The 24748-nt window shown below is 47.6% G+C and overlaps 1 protein-coding gene across 1 annotated transcript in view; it reads left to right on the top strand.

Moving 5' to 3' along the window:
• Window positions 1–11632: 11632 nt before the first annotated feature.
• Window positions 11633–24748, top strand: part of PTGIS (prostaglandin I2 synthase) — a 43825-nt gene continuing 30709 nt past the window's right edge. The window contains exons 1-2 of the mRNA XM_053574555.1: window positions 11633–11938; window positions 23296–23419. Coding sequence (XP_053430530.1) covers window positions 11865–11938; window positions 23296–23419 — 198 coding nt within the window. The 5' untranslated portion in view covers window positions 11633–11864. The remainder of the gene's footprint in view (window positions 11939–23295; window positions 23420–24748) is intronic.

The raw sequence follows: 24748 nt of genomic DNA, 5'->3' as shown, positions 1-24748 counted from the left end.
TAATTTATGAAACCTTGTGCAAAGTAAAATTGTGGGTCCCCTTGTTCAAAAATTACAAATTTCAGGGTGGTGAGAGCAGAGAATTAAGCCAAGTATAAGGCCATTCCGGGCATGGGTCCCTATGGGAGTTAGAGTCAGGTTTAGGGTCAGGGTCAGTAAGTACTTAGGTTGCATGTCCATGAAGCCAGGAAACAGTTATAGAACACTTTCCATTTTGCTTTCTGTGTGTTTGTTACCAGTGGAGGAAGATTACAAGGCTATGAATGCCAACCACCCACATTTATCTGAGGTTTCCAATACTTCCAAATATATATATATATTTTGAGACAGAGTCTTACTACGTCTCCCTTAGTAGAGTGCTGTGGTGTCACAGCTCACAGCAACCTCAAACTCTTGGGGTTAAGTTCTGCTCTTGCCTCAGCCTCCTAAGTAGCTGGGACTACAGGTGGCCGACACAACACCTGGCTATTTTTTTGTTATAGTTGTCATTGTTGTTGTTTTTTTTTAGCAGGCCAGGGAGGAGTTCGAACCTGCAAGCCCTGATGTATGTGGCTGGCACCCCAAACACTGAGCTGCGGGCACTGAGCCAATGCTTCCAAATATTAACTCTTTTCATCCTCAAACCAGTAAGGATGGGAAAACTGAGGCACAGAGAGTTTAAGCAACTTGCCTGAGGCCACAGAGCTTTTAAGGGTCTGGCTCTAGAACCTAAGCTTTTACTCCAGTCTGCTGTGAAAACTCAGGACACACAGACATTTGGGCTACATGATGGTCCATGTGTCAGAATCTGGAGCTGTGAGCCATGAGCATGGCTGAACAGCCACCTGAAGGTTTTCTAATTTTTTTTTTAATTCACATTCATCAAAGCAGTTTGAGATGAATGTGAACATAGAACAGCCCTAGGAGCTGATGCCTGGTGAAGGGGGTCTGGGAGCCACTGCCCTCTGAGGGGGAAGGGAAGAGGGGAACCAAACCAGCCCATTGCATTAAGATCTGAGACTATCAATGAACTTTTATTATGCTTTAAAAAAGAAATTATTGAGGGTAGTGCCTGTGGCTCAAGGAGTAGGGTGTTGGCCCCATATACCAGAGGTGGTGGGTTTGAGCCTGGCCCCAGCTAAAAAACTGGAAAAAATAAAAATAATAAATAAATAAATAAATTATTGAGGTGTTCTTTTTTTTTGAGACAGAGTTACCCTTGGTAGAGTGCCATGGCATCACAGCTAACAGCAACCTCAAACTTTTGTGCTTAAGTGATTCTTTTGGCTCAGCCTCCCAAGTAGCTGGGACTACAGGTGCTTGCCCCCACAGCTGGCTATTTTTGGTTGCAGCTGTCATTGTTGTTTTAGCTGGCCCAGGCCGGGTTTGAACCCTCCACCTTCGGTGTATGTGGCTGGCGCCGTAACCACTGTGCTATGGGTGCTGAATCTGAGGCGTTCTTTGTAACCTAATAGGCGGCCAGTGTTTGTGGACGTTCATGGTGTCATTGTGACCTTCTACTTGTCCTCTCAATCTTTCAAGGGCTGAGAATAGTGACATAAAGTCTTTTTGCTCAGTAACTATTTGTAGCTGCGTTACTTAGTTCAGAATGTTCAATTTATATATATATATATATTTTTTTTTTTTTTTTTAGACAGAGTCTCACTTTGTCACCCTGGGTAGAGCGCTATGGCGTCACAGCTCACATCAACCTCAAACTCTTGGGCTTAAGTGATTCTCTTGCCTCAGCCTCCCAAGCTGGGACTAGAGGCGCCCACCACAACGCCCAGCTATTTTTAAAGAGGAGGTCTCACTCTGACTTAGGCTGTTCTCAAACCCTTGAGCTCAGACAATCCACCCACCTCAGCCTTCCAGAGTGATAGGATTATAGGTGTGAGCCACCTTGCCTGGCCTCAATCTTTATATTTTCAATGACAAGTTGGTCTTAATGGTATAAAGAACTCTCCTTTATCTTTTTTAATGCTTTCTTGCTCTAATTCCGGGTGAGGGAAGACAACAATTCCTCCTTTCATTTTGTTTGCATTTGCCTGCCATTTTTTGGCCCATCCCCCTTTCATGGTTGATTTTTTTTCTCAGTCTCTTAGTCTCTCATATACAACATCAAATCAGGTTCTGCTTTGTGATCCAATCAGAAAAATCCCTTTCCTCTTCCTCTTCTGATAAGGTCACAAATCCTGTTGGATTAGGACCCCAACCGTATCACTTTATTTAATCTGAATTACCTCCTAAAAGACCTGTCACCAAATATAGTCCAATTGGGGGAGCAGGGTTTCAATATATGGGTTTTGGAGGGACACCATTCAGTCCAGTCTATAGCACTATCTCTTTATTTATAATTATTTTGCATTTCTTTTTTTTTTTTTGAGGACTCCAATTATGCATATTTTGGCTCTCCTTTTCCTGTCTCCTTTATCTATCATTTTCTTTCTCGTCTTTCTAGTCTTTATTTACTTCTGTCTCCTTTTTAACCCTCTTTTCTCATTTCTCTCAACTATATTCCTCACTGTATTTTCTGCAGGGTCAATTTCCTTCCAATTTTGTCTTAATTTCTGAGGGTTTTTCCCTGCCCTTCTGAGTGTCTTTCCTGAGTGCTATCACTTCATATTCATTACCTCCTTTTGCCACACACCTTCTTTCTGAGTTCTTCAGTTTCCTTATTGTTTCACATTTTTCCTTTTTTTTTGGAGACAGAGTCTCACTCTGTTGCCCTTCATAAAGTGCTGTGGCATTATAGCTCACAGCAACCTCAAACTCTTAGGGTCAAACAATCATCTTGCCACAGCATCCCAAGTATCTGGGGATTTTTTAAGTTTTTTATTAATTTTTATAATTTTTTATAGAGATGGGGGTCTCATTACGTTGCTCAGACTGGTCTCAAACTCCTGGCCTCAAGTGATCCTCCTACCTTGGCCTCTCGAAGTGTTGGGATTATAGGTATGAGCCACCACACCCACCACGCCCGTGCCAACATGATTTGGATACAATTTTCATCTACTTTGTGTTAACATTCTTTCATCTGTTGGTTGATTTTCCGGCATAAATTATTATAACATTTTTGTATCAAGGCTTTTACACTTTTTTATAATTGGATAATTAAAAGGGCTGTGTTCCTGGGTCAGCTATTTGCTGACTGTTTCTGTGAATATGGTGAAGAATTAGGGTGTAGCTTCCTGGGCTTATTTTTTTCCTCTTATTTTGAGACATGGTTTCACTACATTTCCCAGACTGGGCTCAAACCATCCTCCCACTTCAGTCTCCCAAGTAGGTGGGATTACAGGAGTATGCCACTGTGCCTGGCTCCCTGGCCTTCATGATGAAAAGGTTCTCTCCTCTGCTGCCGCAGATACAGACTGCCTCCTACAAATATGTCTTCTCTCTATAATTCTTTTTTCTTTTTTTTTTTGTAGAGACAGAGTCTCACTTTATGGCCCTTGGTAGAGTGCCGTGGCATCACACAGCTCACAGCAACGTCCAACTCCTGGGCTTAAGTGATTCTCTTGCCTCAGCCTCCCGAGTAGCTGGGACTACAGGCGCCTGCCACAACGCCCAGCTATTTTTTGGTTGCAGTTCAGCCAAGGCCGGGTTTGAACCCGCCACCCTCGGTATATGGGGCCGGCGCCTTACCGACTGAGCCACAGGCGCCACCCTCTCTATAATTCTTTACTACATCTATTTTCTGAACTAAACCAGATTCAGGAGAGCTACTGTTGCTGACACCAGTCACCCAAGTTCCCACACTCATTTTTTATAAATTTTATAAGGAAGATAACTTTCACCTCAATGCAAGCCCTCATCCCCAGGAAGTATATTTTTGCTGACGCTTTCTGAGATTTACCACCACTGTACCCACTCACTGTTCCTGCCCTGTCTTAGCTGCTTTTGGAAAACTTAAAAACATACTGCGAAGTTTATGGATTATATGTTTCCCCTGGCTTTGTTAAGAACTGAGTTTGTAGCTTCGTTTGTTTTTCTAATCTCTGTAAGGCTTTGGTATGATTTCTAGAAGGAGAAGGGGAACTGCTGCCTTATTTAGCATTTTCTTACCCCCATTATCTTACTGGATCTTTTTCACCACCTCTGCGACATATAAGCAAAGCAGTTATGACCATTGTCTCATTTTCTGTAAAAGAGAGCTGGTTCTGAGGCTCTTGGGGTACTGCAGTGTGGTGGGAGGGCTGGCACTGCAGGTCCATCTGGGTAGTGGACTGACTTAGGTCTCTTTTCTCTTTGTTCTCCATGCCAGTCTGGCTCTCAGGCTGGATGGCATGGAGTTGAGGAGATTGAGGTCTGGCTGCCTCATTTTTTCCACTCTAAGATGCCAAAGCAGCTGGTTGGGAGCTATGGGGCCTTCTGTACCCTGGTCCTGGGAAAACCAAAGCATGGAGGCTTGCTGGACTCATCTCCTGTTGCTCCTACTCCTTCAAGCAGATAGGCTGGAAGGAGGGACAGCACCACTCCTGAACATCATCTCACATCCTGAGACGAGGTCCAAGTGGAATTAGCCTGGGAAAGCTGCACATGAGCCTGCCCAGCCAGCCCTGTCTGCATCTGAGTGGCTGCCCCCAGTCCCTGGGCTCTGCCAGCCACATTCCCTACATAATCTTGGATCTCCTGGGGGAAGGATGCTGGAGGCATTATTGCCTTTGAAAATGTTGCTCACTAAAGACCTTTAACTCTCCCAATACACAGGTATGTCCTCAGAGACAATCTGTAGCAAGGTCAGCAACGAGGTCATTTCTTCCATCTCTCTGCCTCTGGTCCAGGTATTCCTTGTCTATTCCTGCATAAAAAAAGACAAAGTAAGGAGATTCGTCTTCTTTCCTTTCTCTATAAAATTGTTGATAAGGAGATCAGCACAGTGCTGATAAAATATGATCAGCAAATGTGTGCTGAAAGAATTATGCTTCATCCCTTTTATTAAGCGCCTGCTGCATGTGCTAGACACATGATCTAGAATCCTTCCAGCCACCATGGGAGGGGACCCTGTCATCATTTCCTTGTACAGATAAGAAAACCCTGGCTCCAAGAGTAGGAAGTGGCCTGATTCTGTATCCAACTGATATGAAGAACATCTGACCACAAAGGACTCAAGAAAGTTCAAAGATAAGGCATACATTAGTCAACTTCAACACATCTCAAAATCTCCATGACTTATAACAACAGATCTACATTTTTCTTTTCTTTTTTTTCTTGTAGAGACAGAGTCTCACTTTACCACATTCAGTAGAGCGCCATGATGTCACAGGACTCACAGCAACCTCTAACTCTTGGGCTTCAGCAATTCTCCTACCTCAGCCTCCCGAGCAGCTGGGACTACAGGTGTCCGACACAACGCCCGGCTATTTTTTTTTCTTTTTTTTTTGTAGAGACAGAGTCTCACTTTATGGCCCTCGGCAGAGTGCCATGGCCTCACACAGCTCACAGCAACCTCCAACTCCTGGGCTTAAGGCGATTCTCTTGCCTCAGCCTCCCGAGTAGCTGGGACTATAGGTGCCCGCCACAACGCCTAGCTATTTTTTGGTTGCAGTTCAGCCGGGGCCGGGCTGAACCCGCCACCCTCGGTATATGGGGCCAGCGCCCTACTCTCTGAGCCACAGGCGCCACCCGATCTACATTTTTCTTTCTTTTTTTTTTTTTTTTTTTGTAGAGACAGAGTCTCACTGTACCGCCCTCGGGTAGAGTGCCGTGGCGTCACACGGCTCACAGCAACCTCTTAACTCTTGGGCTTACGGCGATTCTCTTGCCTCAGCCTCCCGAGCAGCCGATCTACATTTTTCTTACTCCAAGTTCTGTAGGTCAGCGGAGGTTCTCTGCTTCTAGCCACTGGGTAAGCTCAGGTCAGTTCTTGAATGTTGCCTAATGGCAGAAACCAAGCAGATCAAATGGAAATACATGATTCCTCTTGAAACCTCTACTCAAATGGTCATTTCTTCACCCTCTGCTAGTCTAATTGAGCCATGTGCCCGAGACCACCATCACTGGGGAGGAAGATGTTCTCTGCCCGTAGTGGAAGGCACCAAAGTCACATGGCAAAGGGGATGAGTGTCTAATTCCAATACAGGGAGAGGATAAGAACTGAGAACTGCTGCAGGACGACAGTTCCAGGGTGGGCTGATTAACTGTGTGACTTAGTAATGACTTTCCTCAGGCTCCCAGGTCATTGCCACAGCTCTGAACCAATCTCTGGCCAGCTTCACCCACTCACGTGCCACAGATGTGTGCTGATCGCGTAGCTGCCTTTCCTGGTTTGCCCAAGCTTGCAAGGTTTCCTGGGATGCTGTCAGTGCTAAAACCAGGAAAGTCTGGGCAAACCAGGATGAGTGTTTACCTGATGTGCATAGCAGACTGTTTCTGAACCAGGGTAAAGGGTGTATGTGCGAGTGTGTTGTTATACTATAGCCCAACCCAGCAAACAGCTAAACACTCAGTATTACACATCACCAGTAGAAATGGTCATTTGCTCCTAATTCCACAGGGAATTTGACACAGGCTAGTTTTTTTGTGTGTGTGGTTTTTGGCCGGGGCTGGGTTTGAACCCGCCACCTCCGGCATATGGGACCTGCGCCCTACTCACTGAGCCACAGGCACCACCCACAGGCTAATTTTCTACATAGGCCCCCAATCTGCCTTCATGTCAGCCTGGTCTTCACTTGTTCTCTCTGAGGCTTCCTCCTAAAACTCTACTGTTCTCCCTTAATTTTACAGAGCAATTTTGTTTAACATTCCAACTTCAGATGTATTTTGCATATCTAGAATGTCTAAACCACTGGTCCTTGCCATTAGACTCCAAGGCTAAGATGTTGCTGACCTACACAATATTTTAAAATAAATCGAGCCATTATTTCTGTTTTCTCTTGAATCTGGAGACCTGGCCACATTGGGCATGTACTTCCATGTGGCTATAGTTGGCTGGAACTGAATAAAGGCTGCTTCCTTTGGATGGGGCAGCACTCTCTACTTTTCCACTGTCCCCACCCCTCCCTATTGCCTTCTTCATACAACGGCTCACTTCATTCACTTGCAATACCTGCTTGAAGACTTGAGTTTGCCACCCTCTCTTTAGCGCACAAAAACAACAAGAACTTGGCAGTTTTGGTCTTTCCTTTCTCACCACCTCTCAACCCCATTCAGCTTCTATAAGTTTCTAAAGTCAAGTCAGCTTTTTTGATTTTAGTTTGCAGCTGTACTTTCTTTTATTATTTTTTTTTGTTGTTGTTGCAGTTTGGCCGGGGCTGGGTTTGAACTCGCCACCCTTGGCATATGGGACCAGCACCCTACTCACTGAGCCACAGGCGCTGCACTGCAGCTGTACTTTCTAAAACTGCAGCAGCCACGAGAACGCACCTCTGAGATCTCCTGTGCGTGGCCTTAATTGATAGAGGGACCATGCTCCCAGGCCTTATTCCCAGCCAATCCCTGAGTGGGGCAGGCCAGTTCCTGGGCTCTTCTGGAGGCTTGAGGACATCCTATTGGCCTTGATGAACTTTCTTAGAACTGCACTGCAGCCCACAATCCTCCCTCCCTTCCTGACTCCTTTGCCTTCTTCCATCCCTTTTTCCCAACATCTTCTGGCTCCCTCCTCACTTTCACCCTGCCATTCACCCCAATAAATCATCTCATCTTGGCTGTCTCAGAGGCCCTGGACTAACAAGCCTTCCCATAATGGATTTGGATAAATGGAAAGGAAGAACCATGAGGGGGCTTCCAGGCAGGTTAACAATATGAGCCAAGGGGTGGGAAGGTGTGCTCACAGCATGAGGGAGTAAATTAGCTTGTCTAAGAAGACATCAAATTCCCAGGCTCCCAGGTTTATCAAAGGAAGTCCTGTGGGACCGATCTTAGGTGAGTTACTGACCTTCTTTGGGTTTTGGGTTCACCACTGCAAATTTGGAATAACAGTTCCCATTTTATAGGGTCCTTGTGGGGATTAAATGAGTTATTATTAAAAAGTGTTTCAAGTCCACAGGGTGTGGTGGCTCATGCCCGTAATCCTAGCACTCTGGGAGGCCCAGGCGGGTGGATTGCTTGAGCTCAGGAGTTCGAAACCAGCCTGAGCAAGAGTGAAACGCCATCTGTGCTAAAAATGAAAAACTGAGGCAAGAGGATTGCTTGAGTTCAAGAGTTAGAGGTTGCTGTGAGCTATGACGCCATGGCACTCTACCAAGAACAACAACATGAGACAGCTCTGTCTCAAAAAAAAAAAAAAAAGTTTCAAGTGGCATAAGTTAGGGACCAAAGTTAGAGCTAGCATTTCGAAAAATATTTAAAACTGCCCCTCTCTAATGGGACTGGTTTTTAGCTTTGGCGAAAGCAAAAGACACACACAATATTTTGCTTTCCTGACACAATTTGTTTGTAGTCTTTAGGATGGAGACATGAACCAGACCTAGTCCCTGGAGGAGAAAAAGCAGGGGTACGAGGAGAGGGCTGCCCTTTCCCAGGCAAAGTCCCCTGTGTTCTGAGTGGGCTGGGCCTTGATGTTATTTTCACGACCCTACAGAAGCCAGATAACAGAGCATAGGCTGGACGGAAGGGGAGAGTTGCCCAGATGTCTTGTTTCCACTGGATAGTGGACATCTGGACGCACTAAAACTCCTACAGGGTGGTGTCCGGATGCTTGTCGTTGGGAGAAGGAATTTTCCTGAAAGTCCACTTGACATTGGGTGTCATATTCCAGAAGAAGGCTTAGATGCTAAAGTTGGAACCTCATGGGGTGACCCCGCTGCCCCAGCAGCACACCCATTGCACAAATGAGGCTCAGAGAGGTGAAGGTGAAGCAACTTGCTTAGGGGGTCTGTGCAAAGCTGAACCTGGCTCTCAAGTCCTTGTGTATTCCAGCCCTTTCCCCATGGGCTAGACGGGTCAGGGCCAGTCTTCCCTCCAACCAGCCCTCAGCAGCGTCCTTTCAGTCCTCTTGGAGCAGGGGAGTGTGGAATTTTCGGTACTTTTCAGAGCCTGACTGTTCCTGCGAGATGCCATAGCCAGATTGCTGAATACTCTATCAGCTTGATAAATATAGAAAGTCTGTATGGTAATAAAGTAAAAATAATAAGATGAAGCAACATTTTTGAATGATGACCATGGGCCAGTCCTGGGAGATGAGCTATGGATGCATTATTGCCTCATTTAACCCTCCACACAGCCATAACTGGAAGGCTGTCTCAGTTGGGAATGTTTTCGGCCACAAGTAAGAGAAAATCTGAGTCACGGTGTCTTAACACAGACATTTGGTTATCTCATTCAATGAGAAATCTAGCGGTGGGTGGTTCCAGGAAAGTTTATCTGCAGCTCTGGTTTGGGGTTCCATGGTTTTCCTGGCCTTCCCTCCCAACACTGTGCCCCGCTCCCCAGAGTAGAAGAGGAAGCAAGTAGGGAACTTTCTAGAAGCCCCCACGGGACATTCAGAAGGTGCATATCTCTGGACATAGCAGCAAAGACGGATGTCCCTGAGTGGCTCAGACCAGTGGCAGTTTGTTCACTTTCCTATAAACACCTTCTAGCGCCTGAACAAAGTCAGAGGCACCAACACATCCTTCCCTCTTTGGCTCCAAGTAGTTGGCCTCCTTGCCTGGGAGGATTCTGCCCCTGGGTTGAGGTGAGAAGAGGGTATTTGGGGGAGAGTCATACTAAGGAGACACGGGTCTGCACTGAAGCCAGGAGTGGGGAGTACAAGAGCTGACGTTTATTGAGCACCTACTATGTGCCAGGCCCTGTACTGGGTGATTTCAGTCTGTCGTCATTTAACTCAGTCCTCACAATGGCCCTGTAAGGGAGGAACTGTTCTTCCCATTTTTTCAGATGAGGAAATAGCCCAAGCCTTGATTACAGATAGGGCGAGATGCTGAAGTGGAAATAAACATGAGTAACAGTTAACTTTCACTAATGCTCACTGCGTGTCAGGCACTCAGATAGGTGTGTTACTGCATAAGGTCATCATCTCCTCGCCTTAACCCTGAAGTTCTCTTTTTCCCAGCTTGCAGAGGTGGGCCAGGCTGTCACACAGCTGAGTATTGGCCAAGCAGGGCTGTGAACCCCACTGCCAAAAGGCAGCCCTGTGGAGCTCCCCAAATTTGGAGAAAACCCTCCAGGCCTGTTCTGCAGCCTTTTTGGGATTGTTGGCTTCCCTGGAGGATAAGCTGGATAAATAAACAAGAGGTTCAGGAAACTCCTCTTTGCCTCTTGCTATCTGAATCTGCTGAGGATACACCAGGGTCATCCAGCCGCCTTGACAGCTGACATTAAGCAGGCAAATAAATGAAAGTCTAATATGATAGACTGTGAAGTACTGCCAAAAACAACCAAACCCCAACCAAACCAAACAAACGAGTTAAGGTAACAGAGTGATGGGGGTGACTGTTTTCGACCAAATGGTCAGGGAGGGCTTCTCTTAGGTGACACCTGAGCAGAGACAGAGGGACAGGGATGCAAGAGAAATAACGAGCTGTGCAAGTCTCACAGGGAAGAACCTTCCAGGATGAGGGAAGAGCAAGTGCAAAGGCCCTGAGGTGGGAGAGAAGTTGGAATGTTTGGGGAAAGATGAGAAGATTAGTGCGGCTGGAGCAGGGTAGACCCAGGAAGAGTAGGGGGCCTAAGGTCAGGGAGGTAAAGGTGGGGTGGCCCAGAGCATGCTGATTATTGCAGCACTTTGGAAGGACCCTGGCTGTGCGCTGAGTGAGGTGGAGCCAGGGAAGGTTCTGAGCCAGATTCAGGGACAGGATCTGACTTGTGATTACTTTAGGAAGGTAAGGGCTGGAACCCCAGGAAACCAGGGAGGAGGAATAGCTTCTCTAGATCACCACCTGGAATGAGACCTGTCTAAGGTCATCCCCCAGTGAGCAGGCAGGGACAGATATATGGGTCCCAGCTCTTTGCTCCCCCGATTCTTTCATAAAACTTATAGGTGCCAAACACTCAACAGTTTGCAATTCCCTTTTTTTTCCCCCACCAACAAGCTCTCATCAATTCTTCACAACCATCCCCTGGGTTAAGTACAAGTCTATACCCAGTGTTTCCGAGTAAGGAACTGTGCTCAGGTTAAATTACCTGCCCAAGGCTTCCCAGGCTATTAATGGAGAAGGCACGCAGCAAGCCTGGGGGAGGCCCAGGTCTTCCAGCTGGGAGCCCAAGTTTTCACCAGCACCCGGGGGTGGTCACTCGCAGAGCACCGGCACAGGGCTGGCACCCAAAGCACTAGGTCGTCGTGACGATGACCTGAGTCCCTAACACTATCCAGGGCAGGGCGGGCGATTCACTCTGTCCCTTATGGTGGGCGACCACGCGTGTACTCAAAGCCGAGTCCTGAGCCGCTCTTGGAACTCCCGCGCTGTAGTCATTGAAGATACCAGGCACTGCCATACGGTACAATACAATCCAGCCCAGACCCACAGAACAGAAAACCCAAGGCCGCTCACCGTGTCTGGGCTGGGGAAGCAGACGGGTGTTGGGGAGGTCCCGTCAGTTTAGAGGGACCGTGGAACCCGGCAGGAAAGCTCCCGCTTCCCCTCCCACCGCATTCCCTCCCCCCCAGCGCCCCCTCTCTCCCAAGCCTCCTTCCGCCTCGCTTCTCCTTTGTCCTCAGCCTCCCCCTCCCCTCTCCCACGGAGCCCCTGCCTTCCCCCCGCTCCAGCACCCCTCCCGGCCCACCATCTCCTCCTCAGTCCCCACTTCCATCCTTCTTCCCTCCCTCCCACGTTTTCCATCCCCGCCCGGGCTGCGGGGAGCGGGGTCTCTGCGCGCACCCCCGCCCACCCCGCGGACCTGGAGGCTCCTCCCCTCGGCGGGTGGGCGGGACTTCGGCGGGGGGCTTTACCTGCGCAGGCCCCTGGTCGCCTGCCGCCTGCCAGCCGCCCGCCACCGGCCCCACCATGTCCTGGGCAGCGCTCCTCGGCCTCCTGGCCGCGCTGCTGCTGCTGCTGCTGCTGACCCGCCGGCGCACGCGGTGAGTGCCCTGCCCGCGCCCCCCGCCCAGCCCCGCCGGACAGGGGGCATCTCCGCTGCCGCGAAGGGGGCGCCGACCCTCTGGGAGTGGGGGTCCCAGTGCCCTGCACCAGGGGACCAGAGGGGCCGAGCTACCTCTGCCAAGAAGACGCAAGGCGGGAAGTTGCGGGACAGCCGTAGGTCCGGGGGGCTGAACACCCGCCGCGAGGTGTCCAGGTCTGGCCCTTAGCGCCATGGCTGGGACCCTGGAATGGGCTTCGGGTGAGGACCCGGGGTCTGAGGGCGAGGAGTCAGTGCGTGGATAGCCTCGGTGTGACCCGGGGGGGAAGAGCCCTCTCCTGCTCTTCAACCTGCTTGTCGTCAGACTCTGCCTTGCTCTAAGCAGCCCTATGGGGTGGCTTCGCTCCTCAGCCCATTATACTGATGGGACAATCGAGGCTGCGGAATGTTGGGGCCCTGGGGGATGTCTGGATCGCACCCTGTAGCCATCTTCCGCCACCTTCCCAGTCTGGATGAGGGCGAGTCAGTAGGCTTAGAGTTTTCATTTGCCGGGGATGGGGTGGGGGGAGACACTGAGGACCCCAACCCCCCCAAGATCCCACAGCCTAGACAGGGTGGAACCGGGGCCAGATGTCGCCACCTCCAGGTCCCTGCCCCATTGAGAAACTGTGATTCAGGAGAAAACGGGAAACTTACGCTGGAATCAGCAGTGCTTCTTTTCATAAAATGTTTTAAACATTGACTTGAATAATTCAATACATAAAAAACTTTTAATTTTAGACTAGGTTGAGATTTACAGAAAAGTTGCAAAGACAGTACACAGGGTTCCCACATTTCCCTCACCTACTTTCTTTCCCCTATTGTTACAATGTTACTTTTGTCACTACTGAAAAATTGAACACAGGTTCTTAACTATTAACTAAACCTCAGACTTCGTTGGGATCTCGTCAGTTTTCTGTTAATATCCTCCTTGGTTCCAGGACCCAGTCCAAGGTACCACATTCCTTTAGTTTTGGTAGCTCCTTAGTCTTCCAGATGTTTTTTAAATTGCTGTTACATACATAAACATGAGCGTATAGAAAATCCAGAGCAGTGTGAGAGTGTGCGTGTGTTTAGAGGGTTTGAAAAATCCAGAAATGTGGGGAACTTTTTTGATTTTTAAACAAAGTGTTAGTTGAATTTTCAGACGTAAGCTCACTATATTTTTCTTCAATTGCCAGACACCTTTCTGGGTAAAATTTAAAACAATATATTCAATCATTTGCTTGGAAAAAACGAAAAGAAAAATATCACTGATACGTTTCCCTATGAAGAGATGAATTATTCTTCCTAAATTGGCAGGCTTTTTCAATGCTCTGTATAGAAATGTTTTGGGGCTGTACGTTTGCTTTTTATCCATTCCAGATTTTAGTTTTGACATCTGGTCATGCTGCTACTTGGATCTCAAATCCGTCGTTTTGATCTTCTGTGTAGTACAAGATCCATAATATGAATAAGTTGTGTGTTTCTTCCTTTTTATTCCTGTTCTTGTTGATGAGCTTCTAGGTTATTTTCAGTGTTTTCCCCATTTCAGACAATGTGCGGTGTCTCATGATCTTCACTTTCCCCTGGGCATGGGGAGGGGGGCAGCTGTGTACCAGGTGCGTGGTACACTGGGGGGCAGGGTACCTGGGTGCCTGGTGTTCTTGGCATACGGAAACTCCCAGCCTTTTGAAACATGACCAATTTGAGTGAATGAAGATAAATGGTAATAGTAGCTAAGAATAGACTTGCTGGTGGGTTGCAGTGGCTCACACCTATAATCCTAGCACTCTGAGAGGCTGAGGTGGGTGGATTGCCTGAGCCCATGGGTTTGAGACTAGCTTGAGCAAAAGCCCGTCTATAAAAACAGCCAGGTAGGGCGGCGCCTGTGGCTCAGTGAGCAGGGCCCCGGCCCCATATACCGAGGGTGGTGGGTTCAAACTCAGCCCCGGCCAAACTGCAACAAAAAAATAGCCGGGCGTTGTGGCGGGTGCCTGTAGTCCCAGCTACTCAGGAGGCTGAGGCAGGAGAATCGCCTAAGCCCAGGAGTTGGAGATTGCTGTGAGCTGTGTGATGCCACGGCACTCTACGGAGGGCAATAAAGTGAAACTCTGTCTCTACAAAAAAAAAAAAAAACAAAACAGCCAGGTGTTGTGGTGAGCACCTGTAGTCCCAGTTACTTGGAAGACTGAGGCAAGAGGATCCCTTGAGCCCAAGAGTTTGAGGTTGCTGTGAGCTATGATGTCACAGCACTCTACTGAGGGCTACAGAGTGACTTTGTCTCAAAAAACAAAACAAAACAAAGATACAGTGAGCTATGATGGGGCCACTGCACTTGAGCCTGGGCAGCAGAATAAGAATCTGTCTCTAAAAAATAGAACAGAAAGGGGAGAGCAGAGAGAGAAAGAAGGAGGGAGTTGTGGAGAAAGGAAGAGCAGAGAGAGGGAAGGAGGGAGGGGGGTGGGGCCTTGGTGTGTACCACACCTTTTGGGGGCAAGACACGATTGCCTAACAAATGCAATCAGTGTAATCTGGTTTATTGTACCCTCAATGAATCCCCAACAATAAAAAAATAAATAAATAAAAAATAGAACAGAATAGAATAGAACAGCTCCCCAAAGTGATGATCATGATTCCATTATCTTGCTGAGAATAAAAAAAAAAATTCTTAATCTCATCTAGTTCCCTATCCAAATTCAAATTTCTGCAATTATGGTAAGATTTTTAAGCCCAGTTTATCCTGGGAAAGGGTAGTGAACTGAGAGTTAGCAGTGTGACTTCTGGGTCCATTAAGGCTAATGATTTGCCTTGTGGGTAAACACTCTTGTTGCTTTCCAGCCCTCAGTTTCCCTACCTGTACTCTGAGGTGGCTCACAGAGGTGGTCTCTTCAGGCTAGGGCACCTCTCTTCCTTTTGGGCTTGAGTGGCTGCTGCTGGGAGCATTGAGAGAGGGATCCAGAGGTCATAGTGGCATCCCTTGTGGCTCGTGGCTGCTCTGGGCTCCTGCAGAATGCAGACTTTCTAGGTACAGATAAATCTGTCTCATTCTAACATGCGCTAACCAGATGGTGGTCCACGGCTGCATTCTGCATCCTGGCTGGGTCTGGTTTGCGCTGCACAATACAAGGGGAGTAAATAGAGCGATTCCATATGCAGAAATCCAGATTTTGAACTTGTGACAAATTGGAAGATCTGGCAATAGATCTTTCCTGGGACTCCTTAGGAGAGCCCTTTTTAAACTTGCCACACTCCCCACAACTCCCTGTTGCCTCTCCAGCATGCAGTCATTCTGTTTATCACTGTACTTCCTCTGCTGTTTTTTCTTATGTTGAGAAATAATTCTGGGTCTGTTTCAAAAATAGAAAACAAAAACTAGGGCAAGACAGGCACATACTTTCTCTACACAGCGGGGGGCAAGGTGGGGAGGTGTGGAAGAGCATCTGGGAGACCCTCTGTTAAAGACGGATGGAAAATTCTAAAGGCCCGTGGATGATCTCTGGGGGAAGAATGGGTGAAGCAGATTAAACAGAAGCTCACATTGCTCCAACTCAGCTGGGCAACTCAGTGCCCTTTGTTCTCCGTCAAATCCTTTCAGAGTTTGAGGTCATGCCTTGAGTTGAAACTACTGGACAGAGGGGTGGGGCAGTGTACCAGCATCACACAGCTAAACAATACCCACTCCTGCTCTGGGCAGTCTAGAACATGGACCCTGTGTCAGGAGCTTGACCGTGTTAGCCCCCTTAACCCTCTCAGTGGCTCTGGGAGGCAGGTGCTGCTCATTGAACACAGACTGTGAACATGATTCATTTGTCAGACACAGGTTTATTATGCACCTGTTTACTGGTACCAGGCAGCATTCTAAGTGCTGAAGGGAACAACAGTCCCTGGGCTCGTGGACCTTTCATGAAGTGAGGATGCAATGTGATCCATCAGGGGCACTGAGGCGAGTGAGATCCCACTCGTGACTCCCTCCCCTGGCTGCAAAGGGTCAAGGGGAGGAAAGATACAGGGCAGCAGGCAGGGCTGGCAGTGGGGTCTGTGAGTGAGGAATGGGCAGTTTTTAGAGGAACCCACATGATGGCAATTAAAGCTCTAGGGAAGAATCAGAAAAGATGTCTTGGTATCTGAGCCAGGACCGGCAGGTGACTGTTGGTTGGCTGAGTGGGTGGGAGCCCAGGACCGGAAGGTCAAGCCTTTCCGTCCAGTCCCCCAAAGCCTGGCAGGGCCTCAAAACAGTGGGTGAGGCTGAAGCCCTCAGGCCCCAAAATAGAACCTCCTTTGCCCCTGCTGGCTGCTGGCTGAGTCACCCTGGAATGTGGCCGGCCTGAGTTGGATTGAGGGCAGGGGCTGGAGGAACCCACGACCAGCCCCTCTGCCAACCGCATAAGGGGCCAGACGCCTGGGTTCCCAGCTTCCTGCCTTTGTCTGTGTCTCCTTGGGACTTTGCTGGGGAAAGAGGAAAGCAGCCAGAAATAACACCTGGCTCTCTGAGGCGCTCTGGCAGCAGCCCAGATAGAAGGCTGGGAAAGGAAGCCCCCCACCCGCAGGGGTGCCTTAGTGGAAATCTCAGGCCTTGCTTTGGGACAAGACCCTGAAATCTTTCTGTGTTTAGTTTCCTCATCTACAAATGGGGGTGGTGGTGTAAATGTTCACTTGGGGTGACTGAGGGCCGGGTAATTTCAAGAGCCTGGGCTCTGCAGACCTACTTGGATTAGAAACCCAGCTTCTGTTTGGGAGTGGGGGGGCGCTCTGCCAAGTGTCTCAGCCCCTCCACTCTCAGTTTCCTCCTCTGTAAGATGGGCCTGACGGTAATAGTTCTCTCCTCATGAAGGTAGGGGGAGGAGTCATTGAATTATGGAATCAAGTGCTGAGTGTGGCGCGTGCCCCACACTGTCAGGGTGCATTCACTAAGTGTTAGCTGTTATTACCAAGCAAGGAAACCGCCAAAGCGTGATGCTGAATGTGTAGCTGGTGCTCAATAAATGGTGTCCTGGAGTCTTATTGGAGCTGCATCGGAGCTGCTCCTCAGCTAGCAGGTGCCATCTGCCTGGAGCTCAGTGCTCGGTAACTCCCTTCATCCTCACCACAGCCCTATGACATCCCTAGCCCATTTTACAGAGGAGGAAAGAGAGGCATAGAGAATCTAAGTCATACAGCCAGCAAGAAGCATGCCTGGGATTTGAAGCCAGCAAGAGAGGTGCTAAATTCTGGGCTCATAACCACCTCTCCCTCCTGTCACTCATGCAGAAATCACTGCTTCTGTGGGCTCTGACCCAGAGGGAGCTGGTATACACCAGTTAACTGGTTCCAATGCTATACTCTGTCAGTATGACACATGGGGGCCCCAGGAGAAGCTGCCTTAGCTCAGGGGCTCACAGAGAGATGAGGCACCTCCTTAGGATCCTGGAGCTTGAATCTGCAAGTCTCCACTTTGACTAGAGCAGCTGGGCTGGGAGGCAGAGTAGGGGCCGGGGAGAGAGGTGGGAATGGTTGGGGGAGAGGCCCCTCCTAGGCCCTCAAATTCATCTTTGGTTCTGCTCCTGTCTTCCCAGCCCTGGCCCTCGGATCTGCTCATTTGTCCCTGTATACCACCTGCCTCACCCTTTGGGTGATGTTGGGGGACAGCCAGACAGAGGACGTGGGAGGCAGGGGTTGAGGGAGGTAGAGAAGGAAGAGGGAAAGGATGAGGAGAAGCTGGTGCTCTCTTGAGCTGCTGAGGTCCGAGAAAAGCTTCTGTTCTGGAAGTAGGGAGTTAGGTGGTTCCCTGGGCACTGTGACCTCTGCTTCTGCCATGTGGCTGTCTTGGATCCAACACGTCACTGTGGTCTCCTAACATCTCTTACCTTCCTCTTGCCTCTCTGTTGTGACCCTTTAAAACAGTGGTTCTCAGCCTTCCTAATGCCACGACCCTTTCATACAGTTCCTCGTGTTGTGGGTCCTGTATATTCGGAAGGTTGAGAACCATGGCTTTAAAATATGTTCTCATTGTCTCCTGACTCCTGCTTCAAACCCTCTGCTGGGTCCCATCGCACTTGGCGTAGAAGGCAGACTCACATTGGCAGCATCCTTACCCGCGGTCTCACCCCAGTATTCTCCACTCCAGCCACGCAGCTCCTGCTGTCTTGAAAACCTCACCAAGTGCATTCCCACCCCAGGGCTTTTGCACTGTTCCCTCTGCCTGTAACTCTCCTCCCCACCCTTCCAGTGAATCCCTTCTCATCCTTCTGCTCACACGGCACCTCCTTGGGGAGGCTTTCCTTGACTGCCTTCTGTAAACTAGCCCCCCTCACTGACTCACCTTACCCTTCTTTCCTTTTTCTTTAATGAGATATAATTTATATTGCATAAAATTCACCCTTTTGAAAGTGTACAATTGGCGGCGCCCATAGCTCAGTGGTTACAGGGGCAGACAGGTACACCAAAGCTGGTGGGTTTGAATCGGCCCGGGCCAGCTAAAGCAACAATCACAAATGCCACAGAAAAATAGCCGGGCATTGTGGTGGGCACCTGTAGTCCCAGCTCCTCAGGAGGCTAAGGCAAGACAATTGCATAACCCAAAGAGTTTGAGGTTGCTGCGAGCTGTGACGCCACAGCACTCTACCCAGCGCGACAGCTTAAGACTCTGTCTCAAAAAAGAAAAAGAAAGTGTATAATTCATTGGTTTTTAGTGTTATCGTATTCACAGGCTGTGCAGCCATCACCACTATCTAATTCCAGAATGTTTTCATCACCCCCCAGAGAAACCATGCACCCATTAGCAGTCACTCCCCACTCCGCCTTCCCTCCGCCCTTGGCACCTGCTAATCTCTATGAATTTGCCAAATCTGGACATTTCATATAAATGGAATCTTATAATTTGTGGCCTTTTGTGTCTGGCTGCTTTCACTTAGCTTAATGTTTTCAAAGTTAATCCACATGGTATCATGAATCAGAATTTCATTCTTTTTTGTGGCTGAATTACGTACCGTGCCTTGGATGTACCTCATTTTGTTTATCCACGCATCAGTCAGCAGGCATTTGGATTGTTTTCACTTTTTGGCTATTATGAATAACGCAGCTGTGAATGTTTGTGTATGTTTCCATAAAGTTATGAGACTTAACCTTTTGAGGAGTTGCTGGACTGGTTTTCAGAGCAACGGCACCATTTTACATTCCATCAGCATTGTAGGGGGTTCCAATTTCTCTATATTCTTATCAGTACTTATTTTACTTTTTCAGAATTTTTATCTTTATTATGCCTATGCTAGTGGGGGAAGTGACACTTCGCTGTGACGCGATTTGTACTTCCCCAATGGCTAATGATGCTGAGTGTCTTTTCATGGGCTTGTCAACCACGTGTCCATCTGCTTTGGAGAGCTGCCTATTCAAGTTTTTCGCACATTTTTCAACTGGATTATTTGTCTTTTCATTGTTGAGCTGTGTCTCCTTTATTTTCTTCATCACAGTTTTCACTCTCTGATGTGATTTTGCTTTTTTGTCTATCTTCCCTTTTCATTTTTATTTTACTATTATTTTTATTAAATCATTAATGCGATCATGGGGCACCATACATTGGTTTTTAGACCATTTGACACATTTTCATCACTCTGGTTAACATAGTCTTCCTGGCATTTTCTTAGTTATTGTGTTAAGACATTTATATTCTACATTTACTAAGTTTCACATGTACCCTTGTAAGATGCACCACAGGAGTAATCCCACCAATCACCCTCCCTCCGCCCATCCTTCCCCCCTCCCCTTTCATTTTTATTTTTAATTAATTTTTTTTTTTTTTTTTTTTTTTGAGACAGAGTCTCACTCTGTTGCCCTGGGTAGAGTGCCGTGCAGTCATAGCTCAGAGCAACCTCAAACTCTTGGGCTTGAACAATCCTCTTGCCTCAGCCTCCCGAGTAGTGGGGACTACAGGCACCTGCCACAATACCTGACTAGTTTTTCTATTTTTAGTAGAGACAGGGGTCTTGCTCTTGCTCAGGCTGGTCTCGACCTCCTGAGCTCAAGCAATCCACCTGCCTTAGCCTCCCAGAGTGCTGGGGTTACAGGTGTGACCCACCGTACCTGGCCTGTCTTCCCTTTTTCATACACAAGCCCCATGAGGTCAGAGACCTGGTCTGCCCTGTCCCCTGCTGCACCTGCAGCGCCCAGGACAGTGCCTGCTTCCTTGTTAATAAGCGATGAACAAGTGAATTATTAGAGTTGTGATGATTGTTCATTGAGTTAGCAGACAGGTAACTAGGAGCTTTCTGCATCCCTGTGGCTCCAGTAATTCTAAGACTAAGTCAGGGGTCCTAACCCAGGTTTAGGGACCTCCAGAAGGTCCACTCTGAACACCAGCCCTGCAGTGTTGTAAGGTCCATCTTGTGATCCTGACTGCAGTTCTCAACACCCGACTTTCTCTCCATTAGGGGGTGAGGCTTGGCTCAGGCTGGGGCACAGTGATAGTGTGCTGTAAGTTTGAACATGTTAATTATTTATTGCTAGGTAACAAAGCACTATACACTTAGCAGCCTAAAACAACACTGATTTGTTAGCTCAGTTTGACAGGTCAGAAGTTCAGCTCCGTGTGGCGGGGTTCTTTAGTTAGAGGCTGAAATCAAGGCATCGTTGGCTGAGCTGCCCTTCTAGTGGGAAGCTCTGGGGAAGACTCTGCTGAGCTCAGCTGCTGTCAGCTGAGGTCCCCTCACAGTTTTTGAGGCCACCCAAGTTCTTTGTCATGTGACCCTTTCCATGTTCAAAGCCAGCCGCAGAGACTCCCCCTCTGCCAAATCCGTCTCATGCTTTGAATTTCTTTTGCCAGGAAGGGTGCTGTTCCTGTTAGGTCAGCCCTCTAAGGAGAGCGCTTTTCTTTTTTCTTTTTTTGTATTGGAAATAGACTTTTATACATACAATAAAAAGGAATAGGAAACAACATTTATAAAAGGAATTAGAAAACAAAAACATTTATAGCTGTCGATGGTCAGAAAGGTGTAGTAACATAGAGATAAGGTCAGGCATTATTTTGTGCCACATTTGGTTTGATGTAAGATTGTTATATGGCAAACTGATTCCTTAGACATGGTAACGTTTTTGTTGGTACTGAATATATCCACACTTTATTGTAGTTCTAGAAACAAAAGAATACTGCCAAAATAATAACCATTCCCTGTTGTAGCAACTTGATTAAAACTTAATGATGAATCAATAAAACGATAATTGCAGCCTTCTATCATATGTTTGTAATTTGGAATACAGTAAAATCAATCAAATAAGATTTAATATGTAACAATAGCAAGAAAAGTCCCATTTTTGCCATTTTTATTAGGAAGTTTGTTGTACCAAATCTCTAAATCCCTACCTCAATTATTTTACAGCTCAGTTTCCATCACACAGAAAGAGCTCTGTGAGAAGTAGAATCTGTAATTAGATCAAAGGTGGGGGCAGGTGTACTGTAATACTGCAGCAGCTATAGCATAGTGGTGGTGATTTTTATTTTAAGGTTTTTAAGATTTGCTGTTTTGTACTCTACTTTTGGCCTAGTTCATATCGTCAGAAATGAGAGAATATTGACATTACTTTGCCGCTAAAAGCAGCCTCTTTTAATGTGTGTGCATGAGTGACATGTAGATGTCTTCATACACATAGGCACTAGTAGGTTGAACTTTTTTTTTTTTTTTTTTTGTTGGGGATTCATTGAGGGTACAATAAGCCAGGTTACACTGATTGCAATTGTTAGGCAAAGTCCCTCTTGCAATCATGTCTTGCCCCCATAAAGTGTGACACACACCAAGGCCCCACCCCCCTCCGTCCGTCTTTCTGCTTTTCCTCCCACCCCATAACCTTAATTGTCATTAATTGTCCTCATATCAAAATTGAGTACATAGGATTCATGCTTCTCCATTCTTGTGATGCTTTACTAAGAATAATGTCTTCCACTTCCATCCAGGTTAATACGAAGGATGTAAAGTCTCCATTTTTTTTAATAGCTGAATAGTATTCCATGGTATACATATACCACAGCTTGTTAATCCATTCCTGGGTTGGTGGGCATTTAGGCTCTTTCCACATTTTGGTGATTGTAAATTGAGCTGCAATAAATAGTCTAGTACAAGTGTTCTTCTGATAAAAGGATTTTTTTCCTTCTGGGTAGATGCCCAGTAATGGGATTGCAGGATCAAATGGGAGGTCTAGCTTGAGTGCTTTGAGGTTTCTCCATACTTCCTTCCCGAAAGGTTGTACTAGTTTGCAGTCCCACCAGCAGTGTAAGAGTGTTCCCTTCTCTCCACATCCACGCCAGCAAGGAGAGCACTTTTCTTTTCTTTTTTTATAGTTTTTGGCCAGGGGTGGGTTTGAACCTGCCATCTCCGGCATACGGGGTTGGTGCACTACTCCTTTGAGCCACAGGCGCCGCCAGAGAGCACTTTTCTTAAAGTCAGTTGTGCCCTATGTCTGTCTCCGACTGGGTGCAGAGGGTTGTTCAAGGGTAGGGGCTACTGCGAGTCACCTGGAGTCTGCCTGCCACAGTGAGTGAGGAATACTCCCTCTGCATTCACAGATGAGTCTGACTTTGACTGTCACACACATTTTAACTGTGTCACCCCCGTGCTGAGCTAGCATGTACTCCTGGGACATCCCTAGAGGCTGTGTCCTGGCCTCTTGCTGCCTGAGTCCTTCAAACTCTGAGCTGTTGAGGGAAAGTCAGGGGGCAGAGATGAAGCAGGAGCTCCCATTGCCTTCTGCCACCTGACTGTGGCGTCCAGTCTCATCCTCTGTCTGTGGATGACTGAAACCCTAGTCCAGGCTGGTTTAGACAGACTCCTCTGTGTTCTTATGCTGTGGGGTGCTGCAAAGCCCCTTTCCCAGCTCCACTGGACCCCATACTCTGTACAAGATGGCAACTGATCCCCAGCTTTTGCTCCCACCCCCAAAGTCCATTCTCTGCCCTGCAGCCAAAAGGATCCTATGGAAACATCAGCCAAATTATGTCCATTCACTGCTCAGAAACTCTCCCATGGTTCCCACCTCTCTGAAGGAAAACCTGAGGGCCTCCCAGCTGCCTCCCAAACCCTGCACAAGGCGGCCCCTGTTACCTCTCCAGCTTCAACCTCTGTGACCTCCCTGCTTCCTCTGATCTGCCTCATTGGCCTCCTTGCTGTTCTTCCATCACACTAGGTGCGAGCCTGCCTGGAAAGCTCTGCTCTTAGATACCGATGTGTCTCCCTCCCTCACCACCTTCAGGTCTGTCCTTATTCATCCTCAGTGAAGCCACCCTGACCTTTCCCTTTAAAATCACACCCCATGACATATACTCTCCATCCCTTTCCTTGACTTAACAAAGGGTGATAAGTTCTGTGGCTTCTACAGGCGACCTGGAGAGCCTCCCCTGGACTTGGGCAGCATCCCCTGGTTGGGCTATGCCTTGGACTTTGGAAAAGATGCTGCCAGCTTCCTCATTAGGATGAAGGAGAAGCATGGTGACATCTTTACTGTAAGTGCCTCTTGTCCCTCCTGGGAGGGACAGGGTTGAGAAACTGGGCCTCATAGCTGGTGTCGGCCAATTCCTTCTGCATCTATCCACATGCTGATTCACTCATCCAACATCCATCCAGTGGTCCAGCCAGTTTCCTATCCATCTGTCTGTCCAGCTGCACATCCAGTGCTTACTTAGAACCCATCCCTTCAGTATCCCTCTAACCTCCTCCCACCATCCAGCCTCACAGTCACTCAACATCTATCTAGTACTCCTATCTCCATGCAGCCCACCTCCACCCATTCATTCAACTTCCATCTGTCCGACATTCATCTCCCCATCTAACACCTGTTCTTCTGCCTGTCCACCCGGTGTCTACCCAGCACCCTAACATCCTAATGTCTGCCCTGCGTTCATCCATGTATTCTATTTCCATCAAACCTCCACCTATCTACTCATCATCCATCTTTCCATATACTCACCCAACATCTGTCTGTTCACCCCCTATCCATCATCTTTCCTTCCCTCTACCTATATTTACTCAGCATTCTTCCACTCACTCATGGAACCGACATCCATCCAGCTTGCATTCATTTGCAGTTGGCCCTCTGTATGTATGGATTCTGTGTCTGTGGATTCACCCAACCATAGATCAAAACATTTGAAAAACATTGCACCTATACTGAATGTTTATGGGATTTTTTCTTGTTTTTACGCATGTACCCTAAATAATACAGCAGAAAATCTACTACATAGCATTTAAATTGTATTAGGAATTGTAAGTCAGCTAGGGATGATTTAAATTATATGGGAGATATGCATAGGTTATATACAAATACCGTAGTATTGTGTATCAAGGACTTGAGTGTCCAGGGATTTGGGTGCATGTAGGAGATCCTGGCACTAATCCTCCACAGATGCTGAGAGAGGACTATGCAGTTTCTACCAACTTCTATTTTTCCATTTATCTAACCATCTCTCTAGCCACCTGCCACAATCTACACAACACTTAGCTATGTTAAAAATTCAATGTCCACTCAACGTACATCTATTTATATCTCTGTGTGCCTGTCCCTCTGACATCCATTCTAAGGGGCTGCTCATCTGTCCATCTTCCATATATTCTTCCAACTTCCATCCAATCATCAGCCATTCTTCAGTCTGTTGACTCAATATCTACCTAGCATCCTGTTATCCATGTACCCAGCATTCACACACACATTTAGTTTTCAACTAACCTTCCATCCTTTTTATCTAACCTAGATGCATTGATTTATCCTTCCATTTATCAAGCCATATAACTTTCTGTTCACTGGCATTTACCCAACAGTTTCCTTCCTCCCTTCC

The sequence above is a fragment of the Nycticebus coucang genome, chromosome 21, assembly GCF_027406575.1.
Source record: "Nycticebus coucang isolate mNycCou1 chromosome 21, mNycCou1.pri, whole genome shotgun sequence".
Classification (NCBI taxonomy): domain Eukaryota; kingdom Metazoa; phylum Chordata; class Mammalia; order Primates; family Lorisidae; genus Nycticebus; species Nycticebus coucang.
Note: the sequence above shows the minus strand (reverse complement) of the source record. Positions and strands in the feature narration are given on the sequence as shown.